This window comes from Paramormyrops kingsleyae, chromosome 21, assembly GCF_048594095.1.
Source record: "Paramormyrops kingsleyae isolate MSU_618 chromosome 21, PKINGS_0.4, whole genome shotgun sequence".
In the NCBI taxonomy this organism is placed as follows: Eukaryota; Metazoa; Chordata; class Actinopteri; order Osteoglossiformes; family Mormyridae; genus Paramormyrops; species Paramormyrops kingsleyae.
In genome coordinates, this window is record NC_132817.1 from 7,103,286 (window position 1) to 7,127,694 (window position 24,409).

Genomic DNA, 24,409 nt, shown 5'->3' on the forward strand with positions numbered 1-24,409 from the left:
TACAGCATCACCCAACTCGGGTTGTATGCGGTGGAAAGTGACATCCATAAATGTACGTAAATGATGTGAAGGAGCTGGATCTACTGAGGGGGCAAGAGATTTGAACGCATATTCGTAACTCGCTGCGCTACACACCAGCCCAAAAATAACACCCATTCAGAACAAGCACATTCTGGCCACTTCACAGCTTAATCGGAAAAAAAGCATACACACGCAAGATATCAACAACTTACTTTCTTTCTTCAGCTGGGAAATAATGGAGTAATCACCTTTGATCATAGTCCTGTAAGAAAAACAGAAAAAACTCACAATGGATCAATAGTGTAAATGTCAAATCTGCCCAGTGATGGTTGGTTGCTCTCCGACTCGTGTCCTGTGTTTTCTGGGGTCAGCCTCCAGTGCTAAGGGATTGAGAAAATTCTAGACACACTCAGTCTACAGAGAGGGGATTTTTTTTTGGGGTGGAGAAGTGGCAGAAGAGGCACAAGCTTCATAAGAGATGGGATTTAACATTGTAACTTGATTCCCAGGATGGACGACAAGAGACGGGGATCTCCACCTTAGATCTCAGGAAATCCGGGAAATATTTCCTAATACGAAACTACGTAATACTGGCACTTTCTGAAATTACATGTGCATGCGGGTCGGAATAGACCCCAGATCCATCTAGATCCTCCTTCTGTGGGAGGCGGTGAGAGTGCCCATGCCTCTCAGGAAGGACATTCCCGGGATATCCACTCTCACAAGGCGAGAAATCCAGGCAGGAAATGGGGGGTCTTTTCACATTGGACAGTCACAGGGATATTACCCCTGCCCCCCACCCCCCAGCCCTGCCTTGCCCAAATATAACTCCTCTAGCCCGCCAAAATGCACCTGGAAGAAACCCAGCGAATATAAACTGATCCAGGCCCATAAAAAAACGACAACACAACGCTGCTTGTGACAGAGCAAAGTCCCTTTTAGAAAAACACTGCAGTGTTTGTTTTGGTCCACAGTCACCTTCGAAATTGCCTCAGTTATTCTGTAACACAACAAAACAATGTTTAAATCTACTGCCTGAGGATTTAGATAAGAAAGTGTGACTGCCCATGCATGTGGAAAATATTACATTTACTTCCCCACTGCCCCAGGAAGTGCCTGTTTAAAAAGGCACTGGGAGCCATGTTGTTTTTCTCGAGTGAAACCTCACTCTCAACTCTCTGACCGATCTGTGCCATAAGCTGAAATAAAATGCCTGCACACTACACAAGCTGACCAGAGCTCCAGTTTTTCTGGCCACCTTAAAGCAGTCTACATGTTTCGCAGAATGCAACGCAAAGCCTCTGTTGCAGGTTGCCGCTCATTTAAGAATGCTTTGCAGTTGTTCTCCTGGGTGGCCAGTAGAGGGCGACATTCTCTTAAGAGCCTCGGCCAAGGATGATATCATCCTAAGCACAGATTAATTCCCACTCCGTAAATTTCACTCATCAGGTCATCCTTCACACAATTAATGATGCACAATGAATCCTACAGCTGCAATCCTATATGTCCACCGATCCAATACTATGATCATCCTCACCCTCGTCATCCTCACCTGTAGTTAAAGTGCATGATGGCCTGGATGGCGTGGCCTCCCCCCGTGTTGATGTCTCCCTCGAACCCGGGCAACAGGGGTGTCACCACATAGACTCGGAACTTCTTGTTCTCCCTGGTAAAGACAGAGGTCAAGGGTCATGGCCCATGTGACACCTACAAAACCTAAAATCCAAAGGAGGCCAGATATAGTGAGACAACTGCCCTGCTCGCCTGGTGCACTGGTCTGGCTGTGCGATCACTCGGACAATAGCCCTCAGTTGCATGTATGTGTGTGCGTCACCCATTTTCTTATACAAATTACAGAAACAACACTGTTAAGAAAGGAAGGAAGCATGAAAATGAATGAAAATACTGTTAGCTGCCGGGATCAGGAAAATCCCTCGGAACAATAGAGTCATTAGATTCATGTTACCGCGGCGCCAAAATATGCAAATGGCAGCCAGCCACAGTGGGAAAAGGTCAAAGTTCACAAGAGAGTTCTTGGCGAGACCCAACTACTGCTTCCGATGCAATTATGAAGCACGGAGCCGTTTCTCTAACCACAAGCAGATCTGAGCTCGGCGTTGCGGGTCGGAAACCCCAAGCAGCGTTAAGTACATGAAGGGTAAAGAGAACAGCAACCTGGATTCGGAGGGAAGGATATGAGGAGGCAGGGGCAGGGGTGGAATTAATATAAAAAAATTACCAGACGATGACGGCAGGAAGTACAGAGAGCCGCAAACCCCAGGAAATAACTCCCAGAAGCTGTAGCTGAGCCAGTAAGAACATAAATTTAATGCTTGAAATAGCTTAATATTTGAGTAACACTTAAAGCAGTCATGATAATGCATTATGGATACCTTCATAATGCATTATAATGGTCAATTATTTATAGTGTATAATAGATGAGAGCTTCAAAGACCTTCCATAATACATAATATGCATGGCTATAATGTGTTGTCTTTTTATAAATAGCCATGTTTATAATACTTTATGAATGCATTATAATACCTTATGAAGGTATCTATAATGCGTTATACGTGAGTGATTTAAGTGAAGTATTACCAATATCTGTTGTGGATATAGATGCACAGCATTCTAAGGTGGCCCAAACAGCCTGCTGTGAATACAGAAAAAGGCTCTCCCATTCATTCACTAATATTCGTCTCCAGATCACCAGGCACCCTTTCCGGACCGGAATTCACTCGCAGCCAGCACAGAAGCGAGAGCCAGACCGCAGGCGGGCTGGAAAAGCAGCTTTCCAGGTATCCAGGATACAGGCAAAAATATTACCGTTGCTTAACTCCATTTTACTGTCGGTCTTACAGAAGTTGCTCAGCTTAAATGTTTCGAACAAAATGGGACATGACTCGGACAATTTGAGTTAGAAGTGCAGGTCACTTGCACCTTTTCATTACAGAATGTCAATATTTTATTCATATCGCCTTTGCATATCCCATCCTGTTTACCATCAGAGTCAAAGACACACATGCAAATAGTTTTGGGTCAGAGAGGAGAGTCTGTCAACAACCCCAGGGGGGGTTAAGGGCTTTGCTAAAGGGTCCAGTGGTGATAGGATTACTCTGCCGGCCACGGGATTTGAACCTATAACTTTCTTGAACTAAGCTCAGACACACAATCCACTGAGACACACATAATCCCGAAAACAGCACCATAAACACATGCATTTTACTTTAGAGCTTTAATCCTAGATATTACGGTCATTGTGGACAAAACTCACTTGTAAGCCCTGATGATCCGTTCTATGATGGCCTCCCCAATCTTGTTGTGAACTTGCCTGTTGTCAGCACAGCTTATGAAAAACTGGTTCTAAAGGAGGAGAGAAAATACCTTTACAGACTTGGACAGATGGACCAGCCCACGCCATCACTGCCACCCACAAGTGCTAATGTACCTCAATGTAGATGAAGTGCTTGCTCTTAGCGATCACCTGGACATAGGCATTGTGAATCGACTCTTCGTGGTACTTGATGCCAGCCGACCAATCCGAGGCAGACCGGAGAACCTACAGATCGTACAAAACGTTCACACTGATGTCACGATTGTGTGGGACGGTGACGTCGAACTGTTGACTGTGACAGCGCTGTGGATCACTGTGAGTAGATCTTCACAGTCTTCATGAGGAAATATTTTAGAAACCTTTCCCACAAAGGTAATAATGAGTGGAAACAGATTGTCCTGCCAAGAAGGCAGCTTTCACACAGCCATTTGTAAGAATTTTTCCTCTCTTCTTGAGTTTCTTTGTCTTGTGTTTGGGAATCATTCATTGCATTAGGTCGGGCGAGTTCAGGAGAAATATTCGTGTGTTCCCTTGTGTATCTGAACATGTGCATGTTGTCTGTGAAGCTTGCAGGAGTTTTACTTACACAAAAATGTTCTGTGGGCAAAAACAAAAAATTATTAATCCTGCCTCCTCTAGTTGGTCCTGCCTGGTCTAGTTGCTTGGTCCCACTTCCTCTACAATCTGATTGGTTATCTCTCTGAACCAATCATTTTCCATTCTGAACATTTTTGTGTAAGTAAAATTCCCGTGAGCGCCTGTGTACAAGCTCATGGCTGGGAACCCTCCTGCCGCCGTTGCTGGTACGGAACGTAGTACCTGCACTTTAGTGTTGACGCAGCCTGGCACCTGGTACCTCAACTCGTTAGCAGTGCTGTGTGACTTGGGCATCAGGAAAGGGTAGGACAGCGATCTGTACTTCGGTTTCATTATCTGACAGAGGGCAGGATGGAGAATTCATGCATAAATCATAATGCACCAATGAAAAAGAGGGTCACCGACTGACCCTTGGATGACGTTTACTTCAAAACCGATCGACAGAATAGATGTAGCTATTTTAACGGGAACTATACTGGTGAAAATACAACAGAGTATAAACGTAAGATGGAGATAAAGAGAAAGTCACAGATCACAATGACTAATAAAATAAAACAGCTTTGACTGCGATCTCCCACCCACCTTGGTGAAGTTCCAGCGCTGGATGAAGTGCCTCGCTACATCCCGGGCTGCCTTCCCGTGGACCACGGAGGCGATGTCATGCCAGGGCATTCTGGGAGTGGTGTACCTGTTGATGAAGTCTGGGGGGAGGGGTCAGAATCTCATTGTCACCAGGCCAGGTGGAAATGACATGTGACCAACCTTTTAACTCTTACAGAAAGCAGTGACCTGGAGAAGCCAACGTGGCGTGTTCTTTGATATCTCTTCCCCTTGTGACAAGCTGGGACAGACCTCATCACGGTTCAAACCAATTTACTGATCGCTATTTAACTGCATTGAATCATAAAGTCTGCCGTGAGTAAAGACCAGGGGACTCCGAAGGCAAACAGGGTGGCCCCAACCGGACTGGGTCGGCAGAAGTGACCCAAACTGCCATAGTAGTGCTCCACAGGCCAGGCCTACCGTCAAAAGGCTTCTCCAGCTGGATCCAGTCCTTGTAGACGAAGTTGCAGTAGTCCTTGCCGTGCCAGAAACGCGTGTTTCCCATCAGCTCGCCCACACCTGTCTGCAGGCTGCGCATGGATCCCGTTTCTGAAGGGGGGGGGACAAGAGGAGTGGGACAACAGATCAGGCCTACAACTAGGGTGACCAGATAATCCATGTCAGGGAGGGCACTCTGAGCTACGACAGGAATTGTAAATTACCATTTCAATTAAAAGGACCTGGATTTCATTTGAGCACTGAGTTTTTGCTGTGTGCTGATTGGTCTCCTATAATCATGCATGTGTCACTAATGCTAATGTGAAACAGCTGGATGAGTCTTTCAGTCAAGGAAACAAACCAGTCAAAGCACAAGAAGAGCTGAACTATTTAGCCGAGCACAGGAGCCTTTCAATTTGAAAGTAGTTTGTAGAACCCGAAGTAGCTCAAAGTGTCTCCCTGACATGGATTATCTGGTCACCCTACCTACAACCTTCCGCCATTATAAACGAATATAAACGAAAGTGCAGTTATAAACGAATATTTTTACACAGTAGGCCTTAAAATTTACTGCTGCCCCCAAAGTTTAGAAAAGATTTTTCAACAACGTAATAAAAGTAATCAAGCATCATAGACGGACATAACAGGGCTACACTGTATTTTAAAAAAATGGATGTCATGCTAAGGCCTGCAATGGTAAGGCCTGCAATACAGAGCACAGAACAGCAAGTAAAGGGGCAGCCCAAAGCAGCTGATGCCAGAGCAGTGAGGGCAGAGATGCATCACATAGACACAGTGACGGCTGCCTGACTCACTGAGCTAATTAAGGTGACCGATAGGGATTGTTCATTGCCAAAGAGCCACAGGTGAATACAGAGATGGGTGCTAATGACACGTGAAGACGGAAAAGGGGCAGATACCAGCAGGAACAGCCTCAATACTGCAGCTCCACAGGTTGCCCCCTGTCGCAGTAATTAAGAGTGGAATGAAAATCAGTATGTTCATTTCTGGTCAAGCAAACTCGAGCCATCCAAGCACACACACACACACACTTAATCTGAGCTAGAGAGCAGCACAGAATTCAGGATGAACCATGTCAGATAGGGGGTGAGCAGCATCCCAGAGGGATCAGCCAAATCAAAGAGGGATTGGAAGTATCCCAGAAGGATCATCCACAACAAAGAGGGAAGTGTAATGTCCTAATGGGATGAGCAGCATTCCAGAGGGGTGAGAAGCATCCTGGAGGATTGGCAGCATCCCAGAGGGATTATACACATCAAAGTAGGATCAGCAGCATCCCAGAGGAATTGGCCATATCAAAGAGGGATCCACAGTGTCCCAGAGGGATCAGCCACATCAAAGAGGAATTAGCAGCATCCCAGAGGGATCAGCCACATCAAAGAGGAATTAGCAGCATCCCAGAGGGATCAGCCACATCAAAGAGGGATCCGCAGTGTCCCAGAGGGATCAGCCACATCAAAGAGGGATCCGCAGTGTCCCAGAGGGATCAGCCACATCAAAGAGGGATCCGCAGTGTCCCAGAGGGATCAGCCACATCAAAGAGGGATCCGCAGTGTCCCAGAGGAATCAGCCACGTCCCAGAGGGGTCAGCAGTGTCTCAGTGGGGTCAGCGGAGCCAGGGAACGTACTTTCCTCGGCGCTGTCCAGGCTGCTGATGCTGCCGCCAAGATGCCGCGTGTGTCTGTGCAGGTGCCTGTAGAGACTGAAGCGGGACCTGCGGGTTCTGCCCATGCCCTTCGGCTTGGACGGGTGCTTGATGTCGTTTGAGCTGGAGGCTTTACCCCTACTGGAGGGGGCGCTGTCGAGTGATGTGTTGATGACAGCATTGAATTGCTGCAAAATAGGAGAAGACACAGTGGGCTTTATGGTTGATTAAGAAAAATTTAGACATGAAACTAATGTCAAACACATAAATCTGACACACGACCTGCATCACCTTTTCACAGCAACCTTAAGTATTATAGGGGTTTAACTAGTGATCTGAAGATGAGACAGCCAATGATGTTCATGGGAGATTTGAAAAGGCAGTAAATCAGAGCTGCAGGCCACATCACCGAGCAGGGCCCGGGGACCCCCACCTGCTCAGCGCACGAGGCACGCGTCACGCTCCCCACGTCTGTCAGCCGGTGCTCGCGGTCATCCCACCGTCCATACGCCAGGTCGATCCCCCCCACGAAGGCCACTGACTGGTCGATGACCACAATCTTCTCATGGTGCGCCCACAGGTAGACGCTGGAGGAGACGTGGTCGGGATTCCGCATCACCTGAGCACGTTATGGGGGAGGGGGGAGTCAATCACACTCAACACTCTTTAATGAAGACAAGGACACCTGCTCATCTACTTCCCAGCTTTTTTTAAAGAGTGACTCAGCGATGGTATGACGCATCAGCTAAGGTTCATCAGCCAAATGCAGTGGTTCATTTTCCTGTTCTCATCAACGCCAGGTAACGCGGGCCTCTGTCCTTGCTATCCAGCCAGTTGTGGTACCTTGATGTTGGGGTGAAGGCGCATCAGGGTTCGCTTGCTGTACTCGCTGTTGATTCCCAGAGCTAGCTCCACCTCCTTATACAGCATCACGAAGATCCGGACACCTTCTTGCTACAAGAGAGAGCAGATGCTATGATACAAAAGTTAAAGGTCCAAAGGGCTGACCACAAGGAGACCACTTCAAGTACCAAATCTGGACCCTGGCTGCTGCAATTAATATAGACCACTTATATCAGTGTTTCCCAACCCGGACCTATGAGACACTCAGACAGTGCACATTTTTGCTCCCTCCAAGCTCCCTGCCAGGCAGTCCACATTTCTGCAAAAACATGCACTGTCTGCAGGCCCCCAAGAACTGGATTGGGGAACACTGGCTTAAATGGAAATGTTTATCTATAAAATTGAGTTAGATATAAAACCTTGATGCAAGGTTATTCATCCTCGGTACAGCCACCATCGTATTTACTGTTCTGGCATTTTGAGCCCTGAAAAGCTTCCTTGTTTAATCGTGGCGGGTAATAAAAATAGGCGGTAGCCTTATGCGACGCCCCCGAAGTCTCCTTCCGAGCTGAACATCTGTTCTGGTGCTGACTGACCCAGCCTGCCCTGGCTGCAGGCCACTGCACTTACTGCCTTGCGCTTCAGCATGCAGTCCAGCCGCCACTGGTTACCCTCCACCACTGGCCTCTTCAGGAAGATCTCCGGACTGAGCCTAGGCAGACCAAAGCAGCACTGCGTCAGGTTCTGGAACTCGCACCCACACTTCCAGAGATTAGTGATGGGGATATTTCAAAAGGAGGCACCAGGCTTAACTCAAATGAACATTATAGAACCATCAAAGTTTTTTATTTCACAAAAATATATAACTGGGCTTAGCATCCTGGCCATAGCAACCACGACCCCCTACCACAGTGTTCCTCAAGCCGGTCCTCGGCGTCCCCCAGACAGTCCACATTTTTGCTCCCTCCTTAGTCCCAGCACACCGGTACCAAGTATTCAGGGTTTTTGTTTGGTTGAGAGCTTTGGGAGGGAGCAAAAACGTGGACTGTTTACGCATCCCTCAGGACTGGGTTGATAAACACGGAAAGATAGGCAGTAATGTCTATTTTATAAATTAGATTTAAGAAATGCAGTGAAATGTTGCAGATTTTCAGCAAGGCTGGGGCAGGCTTCGGACCCGCCAAGATTCCTGTGCTCCTCCTCTAATTCACTGTGAGCTCATTTTGTGGTTCTAAAAGCGCTTTGTGCCAGGATTTTCATTCCAGCCGCCTCCTGGGCTGGCACTCTCTGCCTAAGAGGGCCTGAGTTATAGCTGCTGTTCTTTGTGACTCTCACTCTCTTTCTTAATTTTTTCTCTGTTTTACTTTATTTTTCTCACTTTCTCTCTCTCTCTTGCTCATTCTCTCTCGCTCATTCTGTTCTCTCACTCATTCTGTTCTCTCCCTCTCATTCTCTCACTCTCCCCCCTCTCTCTATCCCCTCTCTCTCCCTCCTCCCCTTCTCTCCCTCTCTCATTCTGTCCTCTCTCTCTCCCCCTCCCTCTATCCTGCCCTCTCTCTATCCCGCCCTCTCTCTCCTGTTCCCTTTCTCACCCATTCTGTTCTACCTCTCTCATTCCCCCTCTCTGTCTCCCTCCCTCACTCTCTCTCCCCCACTTTCTTTCTTAACCCCCGCCCCCCCCCTCCCCAGCACTCAATGTGCAGCTTGTTGCTAAAGCTCCATTTCCCGCAGCCTGAATGTGGAATCTGTGAGGAACAGAGAGTGCTTTTTCCTGCCCTGGTTCCTGGTGCCAGGACTCCCGCTGCTTCCCTGGAGGGATCCTCAGAGAGACCGAATTGCTCAGCTACCATTTCCATGGCTGCCTGTCCTCCTCCTCAACCCTTCTGTCACTCACTGTCCCCTTTAATAACGATGCTACATGCTTTTAGTGCTGCGAGGAGGCAGCAAAGTCTAAATCGCTCCAGTTGACCATAATTTGCCGTGTTGTCCACAAACAAACAAATTCAGAAATTCTGCAAGATCCATTCAGTCACAGCCAGCCCCCCCAGCCCCCCTGCCTCAGTGATATCATGGCCATCTTCATCCTGTCTTTCCTTCCTTACAATTGACAGTTTGCATTTCATTTCTCTCAGAGCAGGATGTGGAAGACCTGTCAGAATGCTCCTCACCCCTTACCCAAAACACCCCCCACGTTTCCAGCTTACATACCACCAGTCTGTGATGAAGATCTCCTCTTTGGCTGCCTCCAGGGCTTCGGCGACATCTTCCATGAAGGTCTTCCCATTGACATACCTGCAGTGAGACGGCGGTTTTGTCGTTTACCGATGTTCGGGACCAGAGGGAATCAAACGGCTTTCAGCCTTACAACCTACAGTACACCCTTGTGCAAATGAACTGGAACAAGCTGTCGCGTCGAAATACTGACCACAGTTAAGACAGACATTACAGTCATAGTGATTCATACTTTTGGCCTTAGGTCCAGATATAGGACCTGGTGGATTGATAAAAACTGAATGGGAATATCTCAGGATGGGGTGCCGATCCATCGCAGGGCACAAAAACCATTCATTCCTGTGAGGAATTTGGCCGCTCCAATGAACCTCAGCATGTTTTTGGGCTGTGGGGGGAAACTGGAGCAAAACGCAACGATGACACAGGGAGGCACCCAAAACCCAGAGCATTCACTTGAAACATTAATTTGCACAAGGGTGTAGGTTTCTCCTTCATGGCCGGGTTCATATGAACAATAACAATAATGTCCCCAAATTGGCTGTGACCCAAACTGGCTGTAAGGAATCTTCACTGAAGATATCTCATCATTAAACTTCGTCTCCTTTGTTCCATTCCTGGTCTTCTAATTATTATCTTATTTATAGGTATGAATTAACACATACGATGTCCAGATGAACTGCATTCTCAGTTTCAGTGTTAACACATTCGCTGTAAAAATCAGGAGGCGTTTAAAAAATGGACACCAGTAACTTTATTTTTATAGGCAACATGGTGGGGATACATTAGGCTCATGCACCAGGGACACCTACACCTTTCTCTTCAGGCATGATTTGTTTTTATTTATTGGAGGGGGGAGGTCGTCCCAACCCCATGACACCGAGACCTCATTAACGTGAAAGTTTCTTTGCCCATCTCGGCACTCTGGGTAATGAAAGTATCAGATGACCAACCCAGGGAAAGTTAAAGTGTTTGTACAACTCAGAAGAGCTTGTCTCACAGTTGCCCATGTCTCAACTTGGCCCACTGATTCTCAAACATTGTAACATTATATCGAATGATTATACTTCCGTTAATAGTAGACGCTCCCTTGAGTGCTGCTGGGAGCTTCACTCACGACAAAATGTTCTGAGGGCAGAAGAAAAAATGATTGTGGGTCCAAGCAACTAAAGGAGACGGGACCAAGACATGCGATTGGTTGGTCCCACCTCCTCTAGTTGCTTGGCCCCACCTACTCTACAATCTGATTGGTTAGCTCTCTGAATCAATCATTTTTCCTACTGCCCTTAGAACATTTTTGTGTAAGTGAAACTACCATAAGTCTCTTGAGTGATGCATATAGTTTGGTCAGGGAGTATTGGATGACGGTTACATGCAGGACACCGGCTAGGTTGCAGGGGTGGTTACCATTTGGCCGGGATGTTCTCCTCAGGCCTGGCGAAGGAACCAAACCGGTTCTCCCTCAGGAAGGCCCGCCCATGCTTGCGCACAAAGGTCTCGATGGCTTGACCCCACCAGCGCGCCTGACGGAAGCTGGTAAACTTCAGCAGCAGAGTTCTGCAGGGATCATGGCCGACCACGGTTAGGGAGCCCACGATTTTCCCACCCACGCAGCCCAGACCCTCTTAAACTGCACATATGGGCTTGATGGAGGAGATGCAAGTAATGTTAGAGTAAAAGTAAATGATTCAATACAGAAGTATGACAGAATAAAGGGTAAAGGAGGGGCAGCCTGATCCGCAACAGAAAATCATCAAGCTTATCAAACAGATGCAGACATACTAATGTGATACATGCACCCACACATCTGACAGGGAAGAAAGGACACGTTGACACTGTCCTCTGGCACGCACCTGGACAGGCTGTCAATCCGGATGCCGTGCTTCGTCTCGGTGTCCTTGGAATCCATTTTGATGGTGAACTCTTTGTCCACCAGGAGGACAAAGGAAATAGCTCCAGTGTCTGGCTTCATGTACATCAAGAAGGAGTCTTTGACCACCAGCCACCTACAAAAGGAGACAGTGAGGGGCGAAGGTCACAGAAGGAGATGTCTCTAGAAAAAGAGTTTGTTTGAAAAACATTGTCATACCATATGTATGTTCAATACATTTGCCCGCATTGGACCACATGACATAGAGATGGGATGTATGTGTTAATGGCAATATGTTTTAGAGTATCAGCGCATATGTGGTGTTGGGGGAAGCATTCAAGGACAGATTATGGATGCACATCCAATCAGAGTTCTGCCTTTTTGGGAACTGTGTTAGACTAACTCAGCAAATTAGAGTGTGGACTCTACCAGGAACCAAAGGAGAACCCACACCATGGACATGCTCAGTACACCCACCGTTTGGACCAATGGTAGCAGACCTTGCTGCGACCCCCGCAGTTGAGCCCTGGGATATGGTGGCCCCCAGAACGCTTGGAGATCATCCCCTCCCTGTGAGAAACACAGGCAAAGCATGATGGGCAAGAGTTGGTGCTTGTCAACATGGATTACATGGTTTGACTTCCATATTCACAGAAGAAAGAGAGAGAGTTCAACATGATGCAAGGTAAACTAACAGACTCCTTACAAGCCCTTCGGCCCCAGTTCATGGATGAAGGACACCTGGCTCACATCAATGAACTCCATCTACAAGGTAAGAAACAGATCTTCCGTAAGACGCCAAAGCATCACAGACAGTGAGAAGCACTTCAAATGCGAGGTCACTGTTTGGTTTGCTCATGGCCAATCTGTCCATCTACAGGCACAACACAGGGAGTAACCCAGCATGGGGCGCCAGCCCATCACAGAGGTCAATTTGTCAGTTAATTAAATGTGATTGTTTTGCTAGCATTCAAATAAAGCAGCTTACTGTAGCATGGTATTTTCTGTAGACTGACATTTTCAGCAAGTTGTTCAGATAGTCCTCTAGTTGTTTCTAGAAAAAAAATTAGAGAATTCCTGTGAGGAATTGAGGTATTCCATCCATTGTTAGAAACCAAAACGATACAGAGTATAAAGAATTGGCATTATTGTTAACATTAAAACCACCGTGATCCAGGTGATCACATAATGTAAAGCGATACACACGTTACAGTGAGCTAAAGCAGATTTTCATGGATGGAGATTATTTAACATCACTGTAGGCTTTTGCGTCTGGTTTGGGGGGTGGGGGTGGACTGACCTTTCTGCTGGAAACCTGTTCTTCCCGAACCAGCTCATCATTCCCACCCTTGGGCAGGTTGGGCATCTGTCGTGCCTCACCTCGCTTGATGCTCTTCCTCTGCACGGTGTGACTATTGAAGAAGACGAGGATGGACAGGGAAAGTGGTCACATATAATAAAGTTACCTTTACCATGTCAGTTTAGAGAGAACTTTTAAGAAGTGCATAGATTATGGAGGGCCCAGCTAACGTCGTTCCATGCAAAATTTTACTGATGCTCCCCTTTCTCGTTGCTTGTCAATCACCCCGTGGCCATCAGGGGGCGCTCACCTGCGAGAGGGAAGAGGGATCCTCAGGAAGGCTTTGTATCGCAGGAGCTCTCGATGGAGCTCCACAAAGTGCTTCTCCTTCCTCTTCACGGTCCAGGTGAAGTTCCCATGCCGTAGCTCGATCTTGAAGACAGCTGGCAGCACCTGCGAGCAGTGTGTCACACTTCAGGGACACTTCTGACAGAAAGCCATTTCCGGGCTGAATGGTTTGCTCTGCCAGTATCTAAATGCTATATTTTACAAGGGCAGTAGGTGGCATTGTGGAAATTATGTCACAGGTGTGGCTTTGTGTTTCGAACCTTGGTCGCGCTCCTGCGGTGTCGGATGCGGTCTCTGAAACGGTCCTGTGCGCACGTGAATCTCTCCACCTCCGAGATTCGGGCAGTGATGGGTAAGGTGGCCAGATAAATCTTGGCCTCTGGGTTCTTTATGCCCATGGCATCATACACTGAGGAAAACGGGATCTGAACCTCCCCTGGGACAGAGCAGGTGAAGACACAGCATGTCAGGGAAGAGCGGATGGCCAGTGGTGTAACAGGAGGCTCTCTGGCCACGCCCATTGCCCCGTCACCCTTATACCTAGTCAATTCCTTGCACCACATCAACCAAGAACCCACAACAAAGCACCTTAAACCCCCATCTTCTAAACACCTGATCAATGTCCTACTTCCTATGGCTCTGCCCCACCAACAGCAGCCATTACTGACCTACATGGTTGACCACGCTCTCGTCAAAGTCATCCTCCACCTCTCCGACGGCAAGGTCGCGGGTGTCCAGGTTCTCGGTGATGTCACTCATGTCTGCCCCATCCGTCTGGTATGACGTCCCTTTACTCATCCTGGCGGTGAGGGGGCACCTGGTGAGAGGGCGGAGTGGCATCCATCGCTAAGCAAAAGTTCCTACAGAACCCGAGCAAGGCCGCATTCTCACGTACGTCAACCAAACTGAGCAAATGAAACGTCCAACCTGAGATATTTCGTCCATTGTCTGCTGAGTATAGCTGCAATGCCAGGAATCGAGCTGGACTCACTGGTGACTGTGGCTGACTACAGGATGCTGCACAAATCTGTTGCCTCCCACCCTTTGCACTGCACCCTCAATACCTCCTTTAGCAGCTTATCATGAAGATGCTCCATCGAGCACCACAGGAGGTCCTACCCAGGGGCGTTTCTAGCTGTTATAAATATCAGGGACCAAGGTAAGTTTACCAGGGGCTTGATTTTTTTCTTTTTTGAAGGAAGATTGGCAGCGGGGCTAAAATACTCGGGGCTATAGCCCCGACTGATCGGACCTAACGACGCTACTGGTTCCTACCTCCCTGGGGCCTGGAGCTGTATAATTCCTCTGCAGCCACCCTCATTGGGAGCACTGGGAGCACTGGATCCTTGCAACTTCCTGACACTTTTTAAATAGTATTTATGAATTGTCTATTTCATTCTTTTGCACATTATCCTGTATTTCTGCAGCGCACACGGCATCCTCTTCCCAGCCTCTGCACACGCACACCGTTGACCTGTCTTTTCAAGTCAGAGCTGCCGTCTGATTTATGGGAGGGGTCATGTGACCAACGTGTCGCTGCCTCACATCAAAGCTGGACGGCACAGGTCACCTTTCAGATCGCAGCCGCTTCAGAGATCGCAGGACAAAATAAAGCAGAACCCCGTGTGAAAGCTCAGCCCGTATGAGTCTGCGAGCCAAACAAATAATAAAAAAGGGGGTGTCTTTCAGAACGGGAAACACCCTATTCTACACCGGCCGGCTGCTCCATCAACTCAGACGTCCCCATAATAGATATAGAGCGTTTTCCAGGAACAAAGCAGGAAAAGTGGTGATCATAACAAGGTTGGAACATAAGTTGTGTGTCATATAACTTTGGGACTTAACAAGCATGGAACATATCAAGCAGAGAACATAAACTTAGAACATAGCAAGATCTGGGGCTTAACTAGAGAGGAGATTAGCAAGATTTGGAACATGACCAGTGTGGAGTACAGCAAGCCAAGCAACACAAGACATGACATGACATGTCGCCATTGAACAATATGGATTCAAACTAATACCCACCCCCTGCTTGGCAAATCTTACTAACAGAAACAACCCCCAATAACAAATAACAGTACTGGAACAAAGAACCGAAGGCACCAGCACCAAATATCAGTATTGAGATAAGAACCTTGGTGTTTCTTAATGTTTCTTTGCATGGGATCAAAATGAAAATCAGTGGCATCTCCCATTCATATTATCAAAGGGCTCTTATAGGCTACATTTTTTTGGAAAGGGCAAATAAACGTATTTGGTGAAAGAGCAAGACTTATTCCTGTTTTAGGCTGAAGTCCTGTGCTTGAGCCTGTTTGGAGCAGGTTAGGAGTAAAACCACGAGAATCCTTGCTAAGCCTGTAAACCTGCTTGGTAGTTCTGGGATGTGCAAAGGGAATCCATAAATATCTAAGGGCCAGAGTTGAGCTGGGGGGGGGGGGGGGGGTTGGAGGCTGGCGTAGAGCACATCCTGTTGACCGAGAGGAATTCAGCCCTGCTGGGGAGTTCTGTGCCTGACCTCTGTGGGAGCAGAACTCACTCTAAGTCTGGCCCAGGAAAATGCTGCACTTACTATCACACGGGGGATATTAGAAGCGATTAAATGGACAGTGGGACAGGGAGAGTTTTTCAGGGCTATACAGAAAACAACAAACACATTTCATACAAAGAAATTGTGTCGACAGCTTTTCCTGCACAAATTGTAGAATAATGACCATGGAAATGGGCAATAGAAGGACACTAATTTAAAACAGTCGGTAGAACAGGTACTTCCAAAGACAATGGAGAGAGCAGCGTATAAGACAGAACTTTATTTATCCTGAGGGAAATCGCTGAATGTTGTATGTGTCAGTTACTATATACAAAATGGCATGAGTAATTAAACATAAAATATAAATATGTAGTCTTTAAGGTGACAGCGTGCGTGTATATGGTGACTGTATGTGAGGTAGTGTGCAGTAAAAATAACAGTTTTATGGGGGTCCAACTAAGTGTGAAACAGTCCTGGGGGGGGCATGTTGTTTGATTTGGGGAGGGCTAATGAAAACCACAACTCTGGGGAAAAAGCCGTTTCTCGGTATATTAGTCAAGGATCAGATTGCCTGGAACGGCTTTCCGGAAGGTAGAGGGGCTCAAACTAATGATGAGCTGGGTGGGTAGTTTGTCTGATGACACAGATAGCTGCCTTCCTCGGTCGGGCAGAATAAAGAGTGTCCAGGTTCGAGAGACCAGCACCAATGATCTTCTGGGCAGCCAGCGCCGCATGATGCAGGTACTGACGCAGCTGCTGACTTACCAGGCCGCAAGCCGTAGGTGAGGAGACTCTGACTGGGGCTGTGATAGAAGAGGATCAGAAGCTGCTCAGGTGTGTGGACCTCTCTGAGTTTCCTGAGAAACCACAGCCGTCGCTGGGCTTGTCCAATCAGGTGAGAGGTGTTAAATCCCTTGTTATTTATGCTGCGTTCCATCTGAACTCGTAACTTGGAGGAATCAAACGCCAAGCTTAGAATTCAAGACGGCTGCACCCTTCATCAACAGAAGTGAAAGCTGCCGTTATATACTGTTTATTAACAGTTGCGTCTTCTTTGCGTCTCATTCAGTCGGTCGTATACACAGAAATGTCCGACCGCTATCTGTGCACATGTTGCTATGGTGTTTTTATGCACAAAATACAGCGTAATGTGTTATCAACTGATATTGCTAACAGTGGCTAACAATTAACTGGACTAGAATTGGGGTCTGTTTCATTAAGCAGGATTTCTTACTTAGCTGGGTAACTTGTCAGTTTTAAGATAGTCCTGGCTAAATTTAAGCGAACAAAGATAAAGGCCATTTAAACTGGGGTAAATTAAATCTGACGAGTTATCCGGCTAAGCAAGAAATCCTGCTTTTTGCAACAGGTCCCTAGTATTGCTAAATGGCTTTCCGACTGGCTGTACTGGAATGCGGCTAACTTGGGTGTGACGTCATTCCCAGCTCTGACTTCCGACCTCAGAACGCACCATTAAACTCCCAGGAAGTCTTTACATGTTCAATTTAATCACCATAAATGTCGAGGGGAGACATTCTGTCGTCTTCGTTCTCCTGAAGTCTATGATAATTGCCTTTGTCTTGCTGGCGCTCAGGACCAGATTGTTATCACTACAGCAATCAGTCACCACTCATCGACATTTGCGATTAGTCTGACTGCCGCTGTGTCGTCAGCAAATTTCATAATGGCATCCACTCTGCGGTCCATTCCTGAGAAAATTCAATGTCTAGGAGCAGAGAGAAGTGTCCATTCCACAGGTACTCAGTTTGTTGACCAATTTGTGGGGGTTCCCCCCCCCCTCCCAGACCCGAACCGTACCCAGTCACATGGAGGGCAAGTTGGGAAATAGTGAGAAGATTGTAGGGGGGAGGCATCAGATGTCAGACACCACGCCTCTTCTGCACCTCCCTGCGGGACTCTCTCCCAACCACCCACCCTCTCCCTCCCCCCCCCCAGCAGCGGAGGCAGCTGTTAACCTGCATAATAGACGCGTGGCTCTGGGTCAATGACGACATTCCTTCAGAGCTATTGTCTGGGGTGTTTTCATGAGACTGCGCCCACCCCTCCTCCCTGCTGGGAATTAAACTGGGCTTTCTGCTGATGGTGCTAAAGACCCAGCAGGAAGACAACCGGGGGAGGGGGGCTGTGGGATTTGGTCTTCTTGTTGCCTGTAATTTCCCTGTCTCCTCTCCCAAGATCACTTAGATTATGCTCAATCCATAGACTCGCTGGTGTCGTCACAGATGGATCTTTCTGTTGAATATTGCTTTCTTTTTTTTGGCAACAGGGCGGTCAAACACTTACACAATGGATCCTTCACGCGCGTGCTATTCCCCGCGACCAATCCGGGTCGGAAAAACAAGACACCCAGCCCCGAGCGGCGCACATGACGTTACGGCGGCGGTGTCATCCGTTGCGGCAGGTTGTGTCTCAGCGGGCTGGGCCACCTCCGCACACCCTGCCCTAACGACAAGTCTGTGCAGGCCTGCAACTCACCAGGCAAGGCTCTTCCCAGACGCCAGGCCAAATGTTTCGGCAGGCCGGAATGCATGAGGGCTTATTCCATAAGCAGTTCTAGACCAGTCTAGACCCTAATCAGGCCGCCTTGAAAATAATTCTTCTCAAACCATTTTGCGATTTGTCCCATAATTCTCAAACACATTTCATACCTCCCGCTCAGCAAATCTTTTTGGGGGGGGGTCATGGGTAATGGTGTCCTGTATTGATTCAGAGGGTAAGGCCCCCAATTCATCTCTAAGCTAAGTCCTACCACGCTACCCTCTCAGGTGACTGTGGACAGGCTGCTGAGGGACGAGGCGCTCACGGTAAACGTTCCGCCCAGACAGTCCCAGCGGCATTCTCGACATTCTGAAGCGTGAGACTCAAGGTTTTTTGGGAATCCTAATCTGTCTCAAAGGTCTGCTTGCTCCACATGGACTGAGCAGGCCAATATCGATACAGAAACCAGGAAGCCCCCCGGATGCCACGATGCCATATACCAACAGCAATTACAGCAAATGCTGACTAACATTTTGGCTTAGTGACTGGTTATTGACGCCTCATACAGTGTGACACTGAGTCTGAGTATGTGCTTTCATCCATTTGGAAATATCTCATCCTGAAATTCTTATCCCTAGGTGGCAAAACTCGCAAACGTCCGTCACAGATTTCTGAACAACTGGTGTTCCCCATACCGAGGGAAAAAAAGTTAAAAATAAGATTGTTGAAAGTCATGAATGTAACAGACAGGCTGTTGTGCTTACAGTTACTGGCTAAAGGGCCATTTCTGCTCATTTGTTTTTGGGTCACTCAAAGTAAAGACTACTCTGGGAGCTAACTGTCGCTTTAAAACCACACTATATAATCTTCTAGTGGAAAAACATAATCATGACTGAAAGTTGCCAGTCTGAGGTCATGCTGAAGTTAGTTTAATGCTGAAAAGGGGCCTTTGCTTCTAGCTGGCCTCACTGCATCACACTGATTGAATTCAAAGTAGCTTAGTTATCTCTCTGCATGAAAGAATTGCCTAACTAGGTTCGACCAATCCATCCCTGTCGGGGGCCCAGGTAAAGGCTTTCAGCCTTCACACCTCAAACGACCGGTGCTTTTCCACCGGCACAGGAACCGTGCTGTACCGAGGAACCGTGTTTGGACAGAGACGGCGACGCAAACCCAAAGACACGTTTATTTACTGTTCACACGGCATATAGCATGATTTACTATGCGCAGTCTTTTATTTTGTTTGTTTTTACTGTCCACTAACACGTCTGTGAGAATCACCGTCTTGTATCAGCGTCAAACGCTAGCAGGATTAGCATTAACTTCCGTAAATTTGCATTACAAATCCATTCTCTTCAGCTGTTCACTAGTACTTTTTATACAAGTGCTTGGATTTTTTCACATTCTCAGTCATTAGGAATGCATCAATACGTTGCAATGTGTGATACTACTAATAATGTATAATATATAGAATACACCATTTTTTCCTTCAGATAGTCCATGCATATTGACGCAGATCACGCAAACCTCCGTGCATTTCGACCAATCAGACGGTGGTGATGTAACCAAATCCGTTTGGTCACATAATAGCAGGGCTCTGCCAGCACGGTACGGGTCGGGTACGGCTTTACAATGGAAAAGCGGCTCAGGTGCGGCTCGGGTTCCCGGAGGCGGTGGAAAAGCGCCACACGTTGGCAGTGGGAAATACGATCACCGGACCATTAAATTAAAACGGGTAAAATGAAAACGTGGCTCCCTCCCTGAGACGCTGGACCCTAACCCCTAACCCTAACCCTAACCCTAACCCTCCCTGAGACGCTGGACCAAGCCGAGTCTCAGAAAAGGTCGTGCCTCTCCTGTACTTGCATTTCTTTACAGCGCTTCCTTGTTTTTATCTACAACTTAAACGGCCAGCTGTTTTTCTCAAACAATATTCACAATGGCTGCCGAAATGTACCAAGGCCGCCTGCTACCACAGAACTTCTCCCTGTCCAAAGGTCCCATCGATTCAAAGGCGGTGGCCTATTGGGGACGGACGATGTTCTTGAGTCGCAGCGCCTCAACACTAACCACCAGATTCAAGAACAGCACCTTCCCATCAGCCGTTCTGATTCCCAGCACCCACAATCCCCCGTAACAGTCATCTCCACGGCACAAGCATTTTATAGATGTTCCCACACTTTATCAAACACTGACCACATACCATCCAGTTTTGCACATGTTGTTCTGCACCATCTGTATTGTTCTGCACCGTCTTGTTAACCGAGTTTGACTGAAGCAGTAAGCATTCCCATGCACCTGTTGCTCATGGCCAATAAAGAATCTTGGATTACCATTGCACCCCCCCCCCCCCCCAATACTGTATCCCTACAATAAATAACTGATAGTGGTTTAAGGTTCACCACAGGAGTCCTCCATCAAACCGTGGGGACTGAGATCAGAGAATGTGTCATGCCGCAGTTTCATCATCGGCAGGAGTCTGACGCACGGAGCCCCTCCCCCAACCACCCGGTTACTTCCAGACCAGTTCCTGGCACGGAGAGCCGAGGGCAGGCTGGCTGTCACAGCTGGAGAGGGTGTGTGTGGGAGGGGGGGGTTGGTGCAACTGGGTGTCACGGGAATAATATATGACAGTAGCCACTGCCCACTGACCCCCCCCCCCCCCCCAACCCGTGCTGAGGGAACAACTGAAATGAATCATTCGCTGTAACTCCTTCACCCGTCATGAATCCGCAGCCAAACTGCAAACGCCGGGGGGTGCTGCGTAGGACAACCAGACTGTCCCCCTGCAAATATGCAAAGATTCCGACTCGTTTTAAAAAAATAAAAGGTGTGGAATTTACCGTAAAAGCAGACAAGGGAGTGTGTGCTTACAGAGCACAGGGGTTGGTGAAGTAAATCACCTTCCAAGAACACACCAGCTTTGCTGTCTGTCATATCACTGAACAAACCCACCACCCAACCTAGGGGAGAACATTTCTCAAAGACCCGCCACTGACATTTAAACCAAAACTGAGTAACAGAATAGACAATATCGAATGTGGCTCCCGTTCGGATGACTGCACCAAACCTGCTCTTAGATCTGCGCTTTGGGTCCAGGGGTTAATTATTAAAACACTACTGTCCGTGGCAGGAATACCACGCATTACAAATGCACCAAGATACCGCATGAATCAAAAACTGCTCCTCTGCTCCGCTTATTGGACGGCATACTCTTAATTAACTCATTAACTAATGACATTCACTCTTAATTAACTCATTAACTAATGACATTCACTCTTAATTAACTCATTAACTAATCATTAACAAGTGGCACAACAAGTAGCACATTCAGTAACACACAATACTTAACCTGAATATCGAGTTGCATCCTGAAGTAAAGTCATTAAATATTACGCGGGTAAGAAGGTAATTATAGAGTTAGTATGTTCAGTCATGTGAAGAGATGCTGGACTGCAAGAAGCCTTGTGAATTTCTGGGACCTTGCAGGTAAGATGGTGCAGTATGAAGGAACAGCTGACACACTACGGCAGGACAGGTGGAGCTGTTAGAACTTTCTGGTTTGGCAGAGTCTGTATAAAAACAAGCCTTCGGACTGATGCGGGTTCGCAGGCTCGGAGCTGAGATATGTTTGTTCCTTTCACATGAGACTCAGACATTCCAGCACCAGTGTGAGTATCCCACCCCCCAGGAGGAACAGAGTCGCTTGTGAAGGGGGTCCACAGGCCCCTTCCTGCCCCCACCCCCCAGAAGTTTACCCCAGCAGCACTGCCTTCCCCCGGCTGTCCGCTACTGGCAGGAACAAATATAGAACGGTAACAGAGACAGAGCTGAAAATGTAAAAGGCAAGTCTCTTTACTGACCTGTTTCCTGTGCGCACCCGGGTCCCACATGGTCTGTCGGTTTTCTCACACGGTGGTAGGTACGGGAGGCGCGCATAGGCACTCTCCCGCAAACAAACAAACACGCGAAAAACTCCCGACTACTGGCAGCTGGGCAGGGTGCTGGAAGTGCCGACTCCTTTGGGAGGGGCTGGCCCCTTGCTGCGTCACTCTCCTCTGCTCAGCCAATCGGGGTGAAATGGGTGGAGACTCCCTGCCCCTATCACAAGGCAGGGCAGACCAAAAGGCTTCAGACAAATATGGAGAGACTGTAAACTTCCTTTCGATTCGGGAGTCATTATATCTCTTGCTCTCCAGAACTTGGAAAGATTTGAAGAATCCCTCTCTCCCTAAATGCTTTTTTATTCCCAAAGGAAAAAGTCACAGCTAAAAGAAAGAACGATGAAGGAAAAATATGCAATGTCAGTTACAAGACTGATGAAGCCAAAGGCTTGGACCAAGGGCAATCTTTGATGACAGAGATAATAATTAGTAATTAGTGTCACGCCTCAGAATGCTACAGTATAAGCACAGAGCTGTGGAGGCATGTCAAGGCTGCGATCAACCGACCAAACCGCCTATAGGGTCACAGCCCATAGTGCACTAGGGTTCACATCTGACCACCGTAGGACTCCTCTGGTAGGTGAGCCATCCTCCAGTGGCTGTAGGTCCAGTGTTTTACAACCCGGTCCTCAGGGACCACAGACAATCCCTTCTAGCTCCCAGTCAATCAAGAACATCGACTACCCGGTGCAGGTGTGTTACGAATTGGGAGGGAACAAAAATGTGTTTCTCTCTGAGGACTGGATTGAGAGAAACACTGCCTTTGCCCGTCTGCACTGGTGATAGGGTTATAAATCACAAAACGATGCCTAAGGGCCACATAGTCTCTGGGTGCTTGATGGGATCGATCCACCTGGATGTGATGGAAGAGACTGGCTCTCAAAACCATGAAAATCGAATACAAGCCCCACAGTTACAGAAGCCGTGAATCATCACATAATCTTTTCAATTTTCCACCTTTGTGCTCAGGAACCTGATGCTGTGGAATCTATGACAATAGCTGAAATGGGCTGTCTGTCCTCAGACAAGCGACAGTGGGATTGTGGGGGTCACTACTGATCTCAGAGACATCAAAATACTGCACTTCAGCCAGTACAATCAGCAACACCAGCACCATGTCTGTTACGGCGCCGTTCAGAGGTCATTTACTTCTTGCAAACAAGAAGTGAAACATTAGTGAATAAATCAGAGATGCGCCACAGCTACTAAAAAAAAAGCAGTGAACGATTAAAGCCACGTTGTCACCTTCATTACTCGTCCTGCCCGCCCCCATGGTCGTTACGGCGACAACGGACTGGAAACATTCTGTTGCTATTATACGACACATAACAAAAAAATGCAATTAAGTCTTGACAAGCTGACATTTCGTTTCCTTACCGAAAATTCCCAGCCTCCTGAACGGGATGGCAGCCACGAGTAGCTTGGCTTCTCGCGACGCTCACACACCTTTTTCTGACTCGTGCGACGTCAGCGTGCTCAAAGTGGGTTGAGCAGCAGCCTGACCTTTGACTCCGGGATATTTTTTTCTGTCCTTTTACAGGTATGGGCGGAATTTTAATTTCCTCTCATATGTTGTTTTCCAGCTTGACGTCTCCACACCCTGCTGTCATTACGCTAGTAAACGTTGCTGTTCTTAACTTTGTCGCGCTGGATTTAGAATTCCCTCTGAGTGCTTTGTAGTACGTACACCCCATGCTCTGTTAGATAACTAGGTAGTACAACACTGGATCTACTTTTCCCTCAAAAGGCGCATCAAAGGTAGATGAGTTGTTCAGATGTGTTCAGGGAAGCCATTGGGCACATTACAGATGTACTGATCGACTGTTATTTTTGCAGTTGTGGCCTGTTAGCCGCCTACAATTTCAGCAGCAAAGTGTTTTCAGATTCAGAAATGCCATTTACAGGGGACTTTTTGCACACAGCACCATTCCCAGTAAATTCTACACATTGTAGTGCAGGGTTCCCCTAAGTCCAGTCCTGGAGGGTCAGTCTGCATCACAGTTTGCAGATTTCCCTGCTGCAAAACACCAGCTAAACCTGGTAATAAGGTATGTCTGAGCAGGGAAGTCTGTAAACTGTGGTGCAGACTGACTCTCCAGGACCGGACTCAGGGGGAACCCTATTGTAGTGCATGCAAATCCCAGGAAGGTAGCTGTTTCTGATGTGCCAGAACCAGCACGGATCGGTACC

The 24,409-nt window shown here is 47.7% G+C and overlaps 1 protein-coding gene across 3 annotated transcripts in view; it reads right to left on the reverse strand.

The window, feature by feature from the left end:
• pld1a (phospholipase D1a) overlaps nt 1-23,734 on the reverse strand; it is a 31,077-nt gene extending 7,343 nt beyond the window's left edge. The window contains exons 1-23 of one of the 3 annotated variants that reach the window (XM_072704555.1): nt 23,597-23,677; nt 22,139-22,376; nt 13,918-14,048; nt 13,510-13,685; nt 13,212-13,354; nt 12,902-13,013; nt 12,590-12,655; nt 12,308-12,366; nt 12,079-12,171; nt 11,585-11,737; nt 11,139-11,288; nt 9,711-9,794; nt 8,133-8,214; nt 7,503-7,613; nt 7,093-7,278; nt 6,643-6,847; nt 4,976-5,104; nt 4,535-4,653; nt 4,175-4,288; nt 3,470-3,580; nt 3,296-3,384; nt 1,574-1,687; nt 234-283 (exon numbers count right to left, since the gene is read on the reverse strand). In XM_072704555.1, coding sequence (XP_072560656.1) covers nt 234-283; nt 1,574-1,687; nt 3,296-3,384; nt 3,470-3,580; nt 4,175-4,288; nt 4,535-4,653; nt 4,976-5,104; nt 6,643-6,847; nt 7,093-7,278; nt 7,503-7,613; nt 8,133-8,214; nt 9,711-9,794; nt 11,139-11,288; nt 11,585-11,737; nt 12,079-12,171; nt 12,308-12,366; nt 12,590-12,655; nt 12,902-13,013; nt 13,212-13,354; nt 13,510-13,685; nt 13,918-14,047 — 2,476 coding nt within the window. In that variant the 5' untranslated portion in view covers nt 14,048; nt 22,139-22,376; nt 23,597-23,677. Of the gene's footprint in view, nt 1-233; nt 284-1,573; nt 1,688-3,295; nt 3,385-3,469; nt 3,581-4,174; nt 4,289-4,534; nt 4,654-4,975; nt 5,105-6,642; nt 6,848-7,092; nt 7,279-7,502; nt 7,614-8,132; nt 8,215-9,710; nt 9,795-11,138; nt 11,289-11,584; nt 11,738-12,078; nt 12,172-12,307; nt 12,367-12,589; nt 12,656-12,901; nt 13,014-13,211; nt 13,355-13,509; nt 13,686-13,917; nt 14,067-22,138; nt 22,377-23,596 lie in introns of all 3 variants that reach the window. The other 2 variants (XM_023824415.2, XM_023824416.2) reach the window with 2 other exon arrangements.
• Nucleotides 23,735-24,409: the final 675 nt, after the last annotated feature.